Source organism: Sceloporus occidentalis, unplaced genomic scaffold, assembly GCF_023333645.1.
Source record: "Sceloporus occidentalis isolate IW3139 unplaced genomic scaffold, rSceOcc1.0.p SCAF_8, whole genome shotgun sequence".
NCBI classification, from domain to species: Eukaryota; Metazoa; Chordata; class Lepidosauria; order Squamata; family Phrynosomatidae; genus Sceloporus; species Sceloporus occidentalis.
In genome coordinates this window covers 11,638,682-11,652,222 of record NW_028316988.1, presented here as the reverse complement: position 1 = coordinate 11,652,222, position 13,541 = coordinate 11,638,682, and the positions used below count along the sequence as shown (strand labels likewise).

The 13,541-nt window shown below is 47.8% G+C and overlaps 2 protein-coding genes across 2 annotated transcripts; both read right to left on the bottom strand.

Moving 5' to 3' along the window:
- Positions 1-727: 727 nt before the first annotated feature.
- LOC149307911 (epididymal secretory protein 4-like) lies at positions 728-12,704 on the bottom strand. The gene is made up of 6 exons (XM_089536830.1): positions 12,603-12,704; positions 2,894-3,021; positions 2,513-2,583; positions 1,828-1,920; positions 1,101-1,202; positions 728-741 (listed from the first exon to the last, which is right to left on the bottom strand). The coding sequence occupies exons 1-6, from the start codon at positions 12,699-12,701 to the stop codon at positions 728-730; spliced, it is 507 nt and encodes a 168-aa protein (XP_089392956.1). The 5' UTR covers positions 12,702-12,704.
- On the bottom strand, positions 5,595-8,445 carry LOC149307912 (lipocalin-like). Its single transcript, XM_089534472.1, has 5 exons — positions 8,329-8,445; positions 7,617-7,744; positions 7,098-7,168; positions 6,691-6,801; positions 5,595-5,951 (listed from the first exon to the last, which is right to left on the bottom strand). The coding sequence occupies exons 1-5, from the start codon at positions 8,425-8,427 to the stop codon at positions 5,920-5,922; spliced, it is 441 nt and encodes a 146-aa protein (XP_089390598.1). The 5' UTR covers positions 8,428-8,445; the 3' UTR covers positions 5,595-5,919.
- Positions 12,705-13,541: the final 837 nt, after the last annotated feature.

The window sequence follows — 13,541 nt, the reverse complement described above, 5'->3', positions numbered from 1 at the left end:
GATTTCCTATGCGCGGTTATGAAGGATGGATTGTGAAGAAAGATGATGGGCATCAAAAGAAATGTGATGCTGGGAGAGAGTTTTGGGTGCCCAAAAGACACATTAAATGGATCCAAGAGCAAACCTGGACTTGAACTCTCCCTGGAAGCTAAAATGACTCAACTGATGGCCATAACAATTTAATGATACCTGGAAAGGGGAGATGATGCTCCATAAAGCTGAAGGCAATGGGGAAAGAGGGAAACGGCAGCATTGGGAGATGGATTCAACCAAGGAAGCCACAATCGTGCTTTTGCAAGACCTGGGTTGATCACTGGGACTTGGAAGTCTCTCATTCATAAGTGGAGGGATCTTGCAGCGCTTTGCAGAATCAGTACGCAAAGGGGTCTTGGAGGTGCTGCAAGATCCCTTTGCATCCTGATTTTCCAGACTATCATGTCTTTTTGAATTGAAGTCAGCTTGATGGCAACTAGCGATAAACAGAGCCCAAGGCAAAGAGCAGGGAGTTGTGTCGGGAGATTGGGATGCACAAGATGGCTGCCTTTACTGGTGCCATGTTGCAAGATGGCACTTCCGATCTCCCCGCGGACGTTCAATTGGGATTGTGCGAGTCTTGCAATGGAGCCATTTTTTTGCAACACAATGGGTCTTTCCTCTGCAACAATCCTAACCCTTTTTTGTGACAGTTGTCTTCTCGCTCGGTGCCTCTGCGGTGCTTCTTCTCGCATTACGAACACGGGACTGTGGAAGGAAAGAGAAGGATGGGTTACTCCCAACTAGACATTTTGCTGGCGCTGGGTGACTTCAGTTCCTTTCTGACTTATGGCAACCCTATGACAGGGCTTCCTTTGAGAGTGGGACTTGCCCAAGGTCTCCCAGTGGGCTTTGAACCCTGGTTTCCAGAGTTTTCGTCCAACACTCAAACCACTGCGCTGCGGTTAGGCTTATGGCAATGGATCGGTTGTGGGGAAAGGAAGTTATTAACCAACCGGATGCTGCATTTCCCATCATTGTTTTAATTTGTATTTATAATTCCTCCGGTGCTTGAATGTGTCTAATATCTTATATTGTTTTCCCCATGAAAGCCACATTGGCCTTACTTGTCTGGGGTGCATTGATGATTTTGTGCACAGGGAATCCCAAGGAGGCTGCTATGCGCTTGAATTTCTCCTTTACGAAGAACGGCGCTTTGCGGTTCCTGGCTTCAAAGGCAAAGAGAGGGAGAGAGGGAGAAATTTTATATAAAGGAGCTGATGAACAAAAATACCAATCCTTTCCACATTGTTGAGTTGTTGTGGTGTGCCTTCAAGTCACTTCTGGCTGATGGGGATCCTAAGGCAACCCTATCATGGGGTTTTCTTGTCGAGATTTGTTCATTTGTCATTGCTTTCCTCTGAGGCTGAGAGAGTGTGACTTGCCCAAGATCAACCAACAGGTTTCTATGGCAGAGTGAGGATCCAAACCCTGGTCTCTGGAGTCATCGGCTGCATCTGCACTGCAGAAGTAATGCACTTTGGCACAGCCACTTTAACTGCCACGTCTGCTTGCTATGGAATCATGGGATTCATAGTTTGCTGTGGCGCTGGCGTTCCATGGCAGAGGAGGCTAAATGTCCCCCAAAACTACAAATCCCAGGATTGCAGAGCAATGAGCCTTGGCGGTGAAAGCAGTGTCAAGCTGCATTATTTCTACATTGCAGACGCAGCTGTTCAATGCAGAAAAATAAACTTTGGCTTAAATCCTGGATGGAGTCAGTCTCTTGCATGCATCCTGGCCCATATATGCACCCCCCACGGCGTCTTCCCCCATCCTCCCCATCTTGCCTACCTTCTAAATGCAGGACTTGGAGATGCTCGGTCTGAACATGGAGGATGCAGTACCTGTCGTAATCCGTCTCTACTACGCGGACGGTGTTCCCCACTTAATTTCAAAGAGCAAACACAAAAAGATTCAGATTGGGGAAATGGGGTGAGGAAATACAGACTTGATTCTTTGTGGGAATGCAAACACAAATGCAGACGCAATGGCTGGGACCAACATCTCAGGAGGCTTCCTTTAACCTTCAAGAGAAACCCCAGGTTTTTTAGGGCTCCTAATTTGAAATCATCGAGGTTTGCTTCCCAAAGTGGACTTGCAAGGGTCTGATGTCCCATTAACTCCTCTGGTCAGAGAGTGTGTGCATCTGCACTTTGCATTTAGCATGGTTTGGAACTGGTTAACCTGGGGTTGGAGGTTTGGTGAGATTGCACCTGGAATAAGAAGAAGTCTCTCCCCAAACGTTCAAATCCCTGGATTGTGCAGGAATGGGACCGGATGGTTTAAGTGGAACCAAACTGGTGCAACTACACAGTGTAGATGGCCTTTTGGAGGCATGATTACGGGGAGAGAAGAAATGGTAAGTGTGGACTACACATTCTTTTTAAAAATTTCCATCAATGCCCAAAATGGGGCTCTCTCTCTCTCTCTCACACACACACACACACACACACACACACACACACACAACACTTACCCTTTGTTACAAATTTACCCGGCTGGTCAGTGTGGAAGAACCTAGTTATTTTGGTGGTGCAGACTCCATCACTGCAAAGAAAGGACAGTCTTACAAACTCTGGGAAGGATCTTAGAGCTGGAAGGGACCCCAAGAGCCATCTAATTCAACCCTTTTTGGGGCACTGCTAATGCACTCCTGAAAGACACCCACCTGACCTCTGCTTAGAGACCTCCAAAGATGGACACTCCATCCAGCCTACTCCACCATCAAACATCTCTTCCGGTCAAGAGATGTTCTTCCTAATCTCTTTCCCATTGGTGTTGGACACAGGTGCAAATTTGCTCACCAGAAAGGGCATGTCCTTTAAAAAGAAGGGGGGGTATATTAAAGCAGACTTACCGACGCGTTTCCACATACATATCGACGTCTCCATTTTCCAAGATCACCGCTGTTCTTCCAGCGATTTTAACATTGGTCATCTCCCCTACATCCATGACTAGCTGAATAGGGTACCACTTCCCACTAACCTGGAGGGAGGGCAAAATACAGAACCATAGAGTTAATCTCCCAAGAGATGGCCATCCATTTTCTGTTGAAAGACCTCCAAAGACGGAGAAGGTCCACCAACAAAAAAATTAATGTATTTATGGGACAAAAACAATGTTCTCCTGGGTTCTCTTTTTGGCAATTGCTTGCTCTCTAACTCCATTTAGGATGAAGTCCCACCACCACCACGTTTTGCCATTACCCTTTCGACATAAAAGCCTGGCTGTACAGGCACATGGTGTGCGGTGCAAACGTTGTAGGCAAAGACCCAGAGGGTTGCCAGTGCCAGCGTCCACATCCTGGCCACAGTCCTCCAGGGAAGGCTGAGGAAGGTCCAGGGAGATGGAGGCGACCTGGATGTACTTTCCTCAAAGTTCTCCTGAGCAAATCTGCTCCGTCTCCAGGAAGGTTGTTATATCAGGGGCGAAGTGACAGAGATGGGGAGGAGGGATGGTTCTGAGTGTGTATTTGCAGAAGTCACCGTCTTCTTCCTCCCACGTTTCTGGAAACGCTTTGTGACCATCATGGGCTGTTTGGCACAGACTTGAAAGAGACCATCTAGGATCAGAAAGGAGAGTAGGAGGCATCTCCCAAGGAACAACCGAATGCCAGCGAATGTTTGATCTGTGTCCAAAGGCTGTGGAGAGCTCCTCGGACGTGGCATTAAAAGCCCACCTCTGAAGGCTTTGACCAGAGGTCTCCATCCATCCATCTCTCCCTCTTTAAGATGCAACAGTGACACTCTATGGGGTCACTACAGAGTGACCAGACATCCTCCTTTTCCTGAACTTGTCCTACATTTCAACTTTCTGTCCAGTACTAATATGCAAATTATCCTCCATTTTGAGAACGACTGTGAAGCACAGTGTCAATGCTGAAAGGGTTCCTTTCCCCCCTTAATGTCAGCACAACAGACAAATGAAAGGAATAATTATATTGTAATAATAGAGTAGCTGGAAATGGACCAAATGAATGTACAACTGACCCTCTGTTTTTCTGGAGGATCCGTTCCAGACCCCCCCCCCCCAGGTGAAAATGTAGACACACGTATTCAAGCCCCATAGGCTTGCATGGAGTGTCCCCTGTGAGCTCACAGGGGACATGCGCTGTGGGGGGGTGTCCCATTGACGCTAACGTGGATCCCAAGTCCACAAGAAAGAAAGGGTGACTGTATATTCCTACAGGGTTTTTTTGGTCCTGTCCTCCATTTGAGGTGCCTTGTCTGCCTTTGAGGCCTCTGGCCACCTGCGCCACTAGGGTTAATGCCACTGCCATGGCTCCCAAGGGATATGGAGCTGTAGATGGGAGGAGAGTCTCACCCCAGGGAGCCCATCGTCCTGCCATCTCCGTTCTCCCTTGGTGTCGATCCGCATCCCTTGTGCACCCCCAACTGACGCCATTTTGCTTCCTCTTCCTATCACTGTCAATGCAGGCGTGCAATTTCCCTTCCAAATTCAATCAGCAATGCCTCTCTGCCAGCCATGCCATACACAAGACTCTTCTACAGCTTGGTTTTTGTTTCCTTCAGCTTCTGTTCCTTCTGACTTTCCTCCCCTGATAAGGTCCTCATTCCTTCTCATAAAGGATTGGTTTCTACTTTCATGGCAGAGGAAATTTCAAACCAAGGACACTTCAGTGGTTAGCTAGGAATGTCTGGTACTTGGCGAAAAAATAATTGAGTCTGAGTCTTATTGGGTTTGGCAGATCTTCCTTCCTTCCTTCCTTCCTTCCTTCCTTCCTTCCTTCCTTCCTTCCTTCCTTCTCCCTCTCTCTCTGCCTTCCTTCCTTCCTTCCTTCCTTCCTTCCTTCCTTCCTTCCTTCCTTCTCCCTCTCTCTCTGCCTGCCTGTCTTCCTTCCTTCCTTCCTTCCTTCCTTCCTTCCTTCCTTCCTTCCCCCTCTCTCTCTGCCTGCCTGCCTTCCTGCCTGCCTTCCTTCCTTCCTTCCTTCCTTCCTTCCTTCCTTCCTTCCTTCCTTCCTTCTTTCCTTCCTTCTCCCTCTCACTCTGCCTGCCTGCCTGCCTTCCTTCCTTCCTGCCTGCCTTCCTTCCTTCCTTCCTTCCTTCCTTCCTTCCTTCCTTCCTAACTTCCTTTACCATCTCTTTCTCTCTTCCTTCTTGCCTTTACCATCTCTCTCTCCCTTCCTTCCTTCCTTCCTTCCTTCCTTCCTTCCTTCCTTCCTTCCTTCCTTCTCCCTCTCTCTCTCTCCCTCCCTCCCTCCCTCCCTCCCTCCCTCCCTCCCTCCTTCCTTCCTTCCTTCCTTCCTTCCTTCCTTCCTTCCTTCCTTCCTTCTCCCTCTCTCTCTGCCTGCCTTCCTTCCTTCCTTCCTTCTTTCCTTCCTTCTCCCTCTCTCTCTGCCTTCCTTCCTTCCTTCCTTCCTTCCTTCCTTCCTTCCTTCCTTCCTCATTCCAGTTTTCCTAGATCTTCCACCGCTTGGAAAGAGGGGAAAACCCATATACTTCTGTGGACAAGGCTTCCAAGAACGACATAAACATACACACCTTGTAAATTATATTTATTATACTTCCAGAGCATTCTCTGTGTAACAGTCTTGACGGTTTGATATGGATGGACAATATGGCATTCAAGGGTGAGGATTGCGCAGGGTTCAAATCTCCCGTTGGCCCTACAATCCCAAAAGTCACTCTCTCTCAGCCTTGGAGGAAGGCAGCCATGCCTAACCTCTTCTAAAGAATGAATCTTGCCAAGGAAAACCCTAAGAGGTTAATGGAGGTATCAATGAAGCTGAAGGCGACAGGAAGGGATCCCAAGAGGATTGCCGATCGTGGCCTCTTTGCAAAAGGAAGAAGCTCTCTTCCGCAGCTCTTGGGACTTAATGGCCTGCGCTTCTTTTATACAGACAACAGTAATCTTGTATATAGACTACCAGTACTGATTACCTTTATAGCAGTAATCTGTGGAAGGAAAACAGAGAAATTATTGCAGGAAGATCTCCTTTGGGTTCTGGTCATGGTGAGGCTGCAAATGGATGTGCAATGCCACCCGGCTAATGGATTGTGGGACTCAGTGTGCAACCAATTACATGCAAGCACATGCAGTGCACCACGGGACATGCAACTCTCTGTATCCAAAGCACAGATAGCCCTTGCACACACCGTGCGCCATGCATTTGGGATGCCACCATCCGCATGACTCTGCTTCTGCACAGACAATAACCTCTAAGACGGGCATCTATTATTTGCATCATCAGATCAGGAAGGGGTAGGGACCCACAGCACCATCTCCTCTTACCATTTTTGGCTACGCTGAGGATCTTGGCCACTGGGAATTTCAAAGCCGTGGCCACCTTCCTGAATGCTTCTATTGTTTTAGTGGAAACCGTGGGCTCCCTGCCTTTAGAAGCAGAAAAGGAGTTGCATTCAAAATGGCAGCCACCGTCAGATGGACCCAGTTGCTGAAAATATCTCTCAGGGGCCACTTAAATCCAGGGTTCAAAGGAAGACCTCACTGCCAAAGGGGGAAACTGTGCCGGACCCATAGATGAAATGGGAGAATTTGACGGTTCTTGGAGGAGAAGGTTCAAGGGGTCGGTGTTGCTGCTGCTGTTTTGGGGGGGATTCATTGGGATCATTAAATCCCCAGATTTGGCCGCTTCATTCTGCAAAACCCAAAGCAAAGTCTGTGAAAACGTACCGTCCAGAAAGAGGGCGTCCTTCTTGTCCCGTTCCATTTGGAAAATGTTGTATTCCTCATAGTCTGTGTCCACAATGTGGACCTTGTAGCCATCGAGGTCAGGGTTGTCACCTTGAAGTGTCATTTGAAAGAGAACCACAAAAGTGTGTTCAAAACAGCCCAGAAAAACAAGCAAGCAGGCCTTCTTCCTATTCATGCCCAAAACCGAAATGGAGGCAATACTGAAAAACCAAATAGATTTGGGATTTATTCTCGTCCTCCTCGGAGACCCTTGTTCTCCCCTCTCAATAGTCTCCCGAAGGACCATCCAAATCTGACCCTGCTTAGTTTTTGGTATCAGAAGAAATGGGGAAGAGATCAAGGCAGTGATGCCCAAATGTAAAGGGAGGGGAATATGCCATACTTACTCACAGTGAGGAGCTGACCCATCTTCTCTCCGTGTGAAAAGGAAACGATTTCTAGGTAGCACTCTTCGTCTCTGCAAAGAAACAAAAGGTCAGAATTTAGTTTTGTTAAGAATGACGACGTTCAGCCTCCTCCTTTTGGCCCCTTTTGGGAAAGTCTTTCTGGGTCGTCTGGAAGGAGCCAAAGGTGAGCTTTCTTGGGCCCAGAGCTTGGAAAAGTTGCATTGGGGACTACCAAAAATAAAGGAAAAGGGAGGGAGGGAGGGAGGGAGGGAGGGAGGGAAGGAAGGAAGGATGGATTAAGGGAGTGAGTGAGGAAGGAAGGAAGGAAGGAAGGAAGGAAGGAAGGAAGGATGGATGGATGGATGGATGGATTAAGGGAGTGAGTGAGGAAGGAAGGAAGGAAGGAAGGAAGGAAGGAAGGAAGGAAGGAAGGAAGGTAGGTGCTTGGCAGAATGAGGTTTCCAATGTGGCCAGGGCAGGAAACCTTCCTTAATGCTTCCCCAAAGGAAGCATACTTACTCGATGAAGTAGAAGTCAATATCCAGGTCGTCTCTTGATGTGGGCATGATGTACTTTCCCGCCGTCAAAAGGTGATCCTGGTCTGCATGGCTTGTGACCCAGGCAATGGGATACCACCTCCCCGTCAGCTGGAAGGAGAAGGTGGACCTTCCTCAGGTGGAGTCATCCCACATGGGACACCCTAAGGCCAAGGCAGACCCTCTTTTTGTGGCCCTTTGGGGGAGCAGGGGGTCCTGGGTCCTAATTTACGGAGGACCATCCTCCCTTTGAAGGCCTGTCTAAGGAGAGTCCTCTGGTTAGAAGAGGTCCAACTTGAAGGGAAAGAATTGGAAGAACCTGGAGTCTTCCAAAAAACATGTTTGACCCCTGGACCCCAGACTAAGTAGGGACTCAATGGCCATTTAACCCAACCTCCTTCCCTACAGGAACCCACAACTAAAGCCTGCCCAAAAGATACCCACCCAAACTCTGTTCAAAGGTCCTCCCCAAACTGGATATCCCACCATCCTCCCAGAGACTCCATATCCCACAATCGAAGGAGCTCTTACTAACAGGTCTTCTACTCATTACTTCTCAATGAGCCTCTCTACAATTGCCCTCAGAAGACAGTTGGTCCTCCATGTCCATGCATCCCTTATCCATGGATACAACCATCCATGGCCTGAAAATATTCCAATGTAAGTATGTATATTCCCAAAAACGCAAATCTTACCTTGTAAGCCTCAAAGTCTTTCTTCACGGGAATCTCAGCAGTGGCGCAAAGGTTGCCTGCAAATGCCCAGAGGATGGTCAGCCCAAGAGTCCTCCTCATCGTGGCCACAATCCTCCAGAGAAGCCTCTGGAAAGGCCAGGGAGACGGGTGCAGATCTCTCTGCTTCTCTTCCTTCCCTTCAGGTTCCTCTGAGCAAATCTCTTGGGTTTTGGCTGTTATACGGAGGGAGTGTCCAAAATGGGGAGGAAGGGAACGCCAAGTCTTTATGCGCAGAAGGCCTTGTCTCCCTGGCCTTCCTGATCTAAAAGGACTCCTCCGGGACACAATGTGACCATCATGGCCCTTTGGCACCGAGGCCAAGGAGGTATTTTGGGATCCGGTCCCACTCCCTGGGCTTCCCACCAACCTTCGGAGGGAGAAAAGGGAGGCAAGCCAAGGCGTTTCTGAATAATATATTTCTCCTGGGCATCCATTAACTCATTCTGGTCCTTTGCAGAAGAAGTGTCTCCGCTCAGAACAACCTTGGCTTTCCATAGGAAGGCATTGCTTTCCCGCTGGTGAGAGTAATGGCCATGTTCAGGTCAGAAGTTGTGCACTAAGTGCCTTCTTGCACAGACGCCATTTTGCACGGTCATACATTAAGCATCTCTGTGCATTGGTGCACATTTGTCCATGGCTCAGGATTGCATACATGGGCCTGGGTTGGGCTGTGGAATATTGCAGTCCCTTGCCATTCATTCAAAAGGGGGTTTTGTGCAACCGTCACATGGATCCATGAGCATCAAGCATCAAGCATTGGAGGAAAGGCAGGACAGAAAAGCAAAAGCATTATCAGGTTTTATTATTATTCTCACTGGAGGAGAAAGAAGAGAAGGAGAGGATAATGATGGTGATGATTATGACTATTATTATTATTGTTGTTGTTGTTGTTGTTTCCAGTTATGATCTCTGGAGGAAATTGCAAATGGACTGACCATGAAACATCTGAATAAAACCACCATCTTTAGGATCACAAAATCCTATCATTAAAAAGGGGGGCTTTGCTTGGAGCATGCAACACCGATTCCTAGATTCTTGCTAGAATAAAAATTACCATTGGTCCTAAATATGTACCATTCAGTAACATCTGGTTGGCTGTGAAACTGATATACTGTCTTTCTACATCCTCAGGATATTACAAGTAATGTGTTAGGATCATTCTTACTTGCTTACTATAGGCATTGCTATAGATGATGGGTCTTTTAAAATGTTCCAAACAGAGGTACCTTTTGGCACGATGCTCATTTTTCCAACTTTTTGGACGGAGTTTAAAACGTTTCCCTCCCGCTCCTCCATCAAGTAAACACGGGACAGAAGGTGCCGTTTCTGAATTAATTTATTAGGCGTAAGAAGAGGCTTTTGCTCCATTCATTCCACAGAGGACACATACTTCTTTGGAAACACTTCCCAGAATGCCATAAACATACACACATTGTAAATTGTATTTAGTATACTCCCAGAGCTGAGAAGGAACTTTCCATTCTCCATGCAACACTCTTGATGTTTGGATACAGATGGACAATATGGAATTCAAGGGTGAGGATGGCGCATTGCGTCATGGTTTGAAGGCTGCAGTAGGACTCTGGGGGACCAGGGTTCAAATCCCTCACCAGCCCTGAAATCCCACAAGTCACACTCTCTCAGCCTCAAAGGAAGGGAGCGGTAGTAAACCTCCTCTGAAGAATGAATCATGCCAAGGAAAACCCTAAGAGGAGGTTGCTGGATGTTTCAATGAAGCTGAAGGCGAGAGCAAGAGATCCGAGGAGGATTACCGATCATGGCCTCTTTGCAAAAGGATTTTGGACTCTAGGAAGACCTCCCTTCCACCTGAAGCTCTCTTCCACAGCTCTTGGGACTTAATGGCCTGAGCTTCTTTGTAACCTTTTATATCAACTAATAGAATAGTTTATTTCGAAGGCAGTAACCTGTGGAAGGAAAGGGAGAGCAATTGTTGCAGGAAGATCTCCTTTGGGTTCAGATCATGGTGAGGCTGCAAATGGATGCACAATGCCACCTGGCTAATGGATTGTGGGACTCAATGTGCAACCAATTATATGCAAGCACATGCAGTGCACCATGGGACATGCAAATCTCCGTATCCAATGCACAGAGAGCCCCTGCACACTCCGTGCGCCATGCATTTGGGATGCCACCGTCCGCATGACTCTGCTTCTGCACAGACCTTAAGCCTCTAACACAAACATCTCTTATTTGCATGAAATAAGTAAATAAATACATCAATCCATCATCAGATCAGGCAGGAGTAGGGACCCATAGCACCATCTCCTCTTACCATTATTGGGTACGTAGCGGATCTTGTTCAGTGGGAATCTCAAAGACAAGGCCAATGCCACAAACTTCTTTCTTACTGCAGATGAAACTGTGGTCTTCCTGCCTTTGGAAGCAGAGAAGGAGTTGCATTCAAAATGGCAGCCACCGTCAGATGGAAGCGAATGCTGGGAACTGAGGTGGGCTGAAAATATCTCTCAGGGGACTCATGGCCCATTGAAATCCAGGGTTCAAAGGAAGACTTGGGGGAGTCACTCAATCTCAAGTCCCAATGACATGTTAGATGCAACATCCATGTATAAAATATGGCAGAATGGTCATCTAGGCTATTGCTGTCCATCAAAGGTAGATAAAGGTTGACTTACCAAGTTCCCATTGATTCAGTGGGACCACTCTAAAAGGGTTTAGCAAGTGTTTTAGGCCACTGAAATCAATCAAGTCTACATTTTGAATGGCTAACCAAGTTCCCATAGATTCAGTGGGTCTATGCTAGTTGGGATTAGCAATTGCATTAGGCCACTGAGGTCAACTAGGTCCACAGTGTGTTGACCAACCCAAGTCCCCTTTGATGCAATGGATCTACTCCGGTTGGGATTACCCAACCACTTCTCTGAGAACGTACCATCCAGAAAGAGGGCTTTCTTCCCATCCCGTTCCATTTGGAAAATGTTGTATTCCTTATAGTCTGTGTCCATGAAGTGAACCTTGTAGCCATCAAGTTGATAGGCTTTACCTTGAAATGTCATTTGAAAGAGAACCACAAAAGCGTGTTCAAGACAGCCCTCGGAAAACAAGCAAGCAGACCTCCTTCCTAGTCATGCTCAAAACCGAAATGGAGATAATATTGAAAAACCAAATAGATTTGGAATTTATTCTCATCCTACTTGGAGACCCCTGTTCTCCCCTCTCAATAGTCTCCCACCCAAGGACCATCCCAATCTGACCCTGCTTAGTTTTTGGAGTCAGAGGAAACGGGTAGAGATCAAGGCAGCGATGCCCAAATGTAAAGGGGGGGGGGGGTCCCATACTTACTCTCAGTTATGAAGTCAAGCGGAGTCTCCGCTTGCCAAAAGGAAACGATTTCTGGATAGCAATGTTTTTCTGTGCTAAGAAACAAATGGTCAGAATTTAGTTTTGTTAAAAATGATGACGTTCAGCCTCTTCCTTTTGGCCCCTTTTGGAAAGTCTTTCTGGGTCGTCTGGAAGGAGCCAAAGGTGGGCTTTCTTCAGCCCAGAGCTTGGAAAAGTTGTATTGGGGATTACCAAAAATAAAGGAAGGAAGGAAGGAAGGAAGGAAGGAAGGAAGGAAGGAAGGAAGGAAGGAAGGAAGGAGCTTGACCGGAAACCTTCCTTGATACTTCCCCAAAGGAAGCAAACTTACTTAACGTAGTAGAAGTCAATATTCAGGCTGAATGTTGAGGTGGGCATGATGTACTTTCCCAAGCTGGAAAGGTGATCCATGCCTCTGTGGTCCGTGATCCGCGCAATGGGATACCACCTCCCATAAAGCTGGAAGGAAAAGCACATCTTGGTCAGGTGGAGCATCATCCCACATAGGATACCCTAAGGCCAATGCAGACCCTCTTTTAGTGGTCCTTTAGGGGGTCCTGTGTTCTAATTTATGGAGGACCATCCTCCCTTTGAAGACCTGTCTAAGGAGAGTCCTCGGGTTGAAAGGGTCCTTTTGGTTGAAATCCAACTTGAAGGGAAAGAATAGGAAGAATCTGGAGTCATCCGGAAATCGCCTTTCACCCCTGGACTCCAGACTAAGTCCATATCCCACGATCGAAGGAGCTCTTACTAACAGGTCTTCTACTCATTACTTCTCACTGAGCCTCTCTACAGTTGTCTCCATAGAATAGTTCATCCTCCATGTCCACGCATCCCTTATCCTAGGATCCAATGGACAGTATGTATGTATGTATTCCTAAAAAAGCAAATCTTACCTTGTAGGCCTCAAAGTCTGGCTTCACGGGAATTTCAGCAGCAGCGCAAAGGTTGCCTGCAAATGCCCAGAGGATGCTCAGCCCAAGAGTCCTCCTCATCGTGGCCACAATCCTCCAGAGAAGCCACTAGAAAGGCCAGGGAGACGGGTGCAGATCTCTCCACTTCTCTTCCTTCCCTCCAGGTTCCTCTGAGCAAATCTCTTGGGTTTGGGCTGTTATATGGAGGGAGTGTCCAAAATGGGGAGGAAGGGAACGCAAAGTCTTTAGGCGCAGAAGGCCTTGTCTCTCTGGCCTTCCTGGTCTAAAAAGACTCCTCCGGGACACAATGTGACCATCATGGCCCTTTGGCACCGAGGCCAAGGAGGTATTTCGGGATCCGATCCCAAGGCATTTCCAAATAATATATTCCTCCTGGGCATCCATTAACTCATTCTGGTCCATCGCAGAAGAAGTGTCTCTGCTCAGAACAATTTTGGCTTTCCAAATACCACTCAGTAACATGTGGTCAGCTGTGAAAGGGTTACAATAACTTTCAACATCTGTAGGATATGAAAAATCATGTGTTAGGATTGTTCTTACTTTTGACGTTGGAGCAGACTAGGGTTGCCATGTCCCCCTTTTACCGGGGACTTGCACGGTTTTTGGGCTCAGGGAATGTCCCCGCCTGGTTTCCAAGAGAAGTCCCAGTAGCCGGTCATCTGGAGCCCCTCTCCGTCCGTCCGTCCGTCCGTCCGTCCGTCGCTCGCTGGCCAGGCTCTTCTGAAGATGAAGGTGCAGCAGGGAAGGAGAGGGACAGAGAGAGGGGGGGCAGTCTCCCTCCGCAGAACGCAGTCCGCTTCCTCTTCGACTGCTCCAAGTTCTTCTTCATTCCCTTCTTCCAGGGACATTGCCAGGATTTTAGGAAGGTGGGGGTCACCAGTATAATGGGGCTTGGCCGCA

Coding starts and splice junctions, on each gene's coding strand:
- LOC149307912 (XM_089534472.1), bottom strand. CDS start 8,427: ATGAGGAGGACTCTTGGGCTGACCATCCTCTGGGCATTTGCAGGCAAC. Junction 6,802..7,097: donor GGGTCAGCTCCTCACTGTGA/GTAAGTATGGCA, acceptor TGACACTTCAAG/GTGACAACCCTGACCTCGAT. Junction 5,952..6,690: donor GGACGCCCTCTTTCTGGACG/GTACGTTTTCAC, acceptor TTCCTTCCACAG/ATTACTGCTATAAAGGTAAT.
- LOC149307911 (XM_089536830.1), bottom strand. CDS start 12,701: ATGAGGAGGACTCTTGGGCTGAGCATCCTCTGGGCATTTGCAGGCAAC. Junction 2,584..2,893: donor ATGTATGTGGAAACGCGTCG/GTAAGTCTGCTT, acceptor CTTTCTTTGCAG/TGATGGAGTCTGCACCACCA. Junction 1,921..2,512: donor GGGTAAATTTGTAACAAAGG/GTAAGTGTTGTG, acceptor TTTGAAATTAAG/TGGGGAACACCGTCCGCGTA.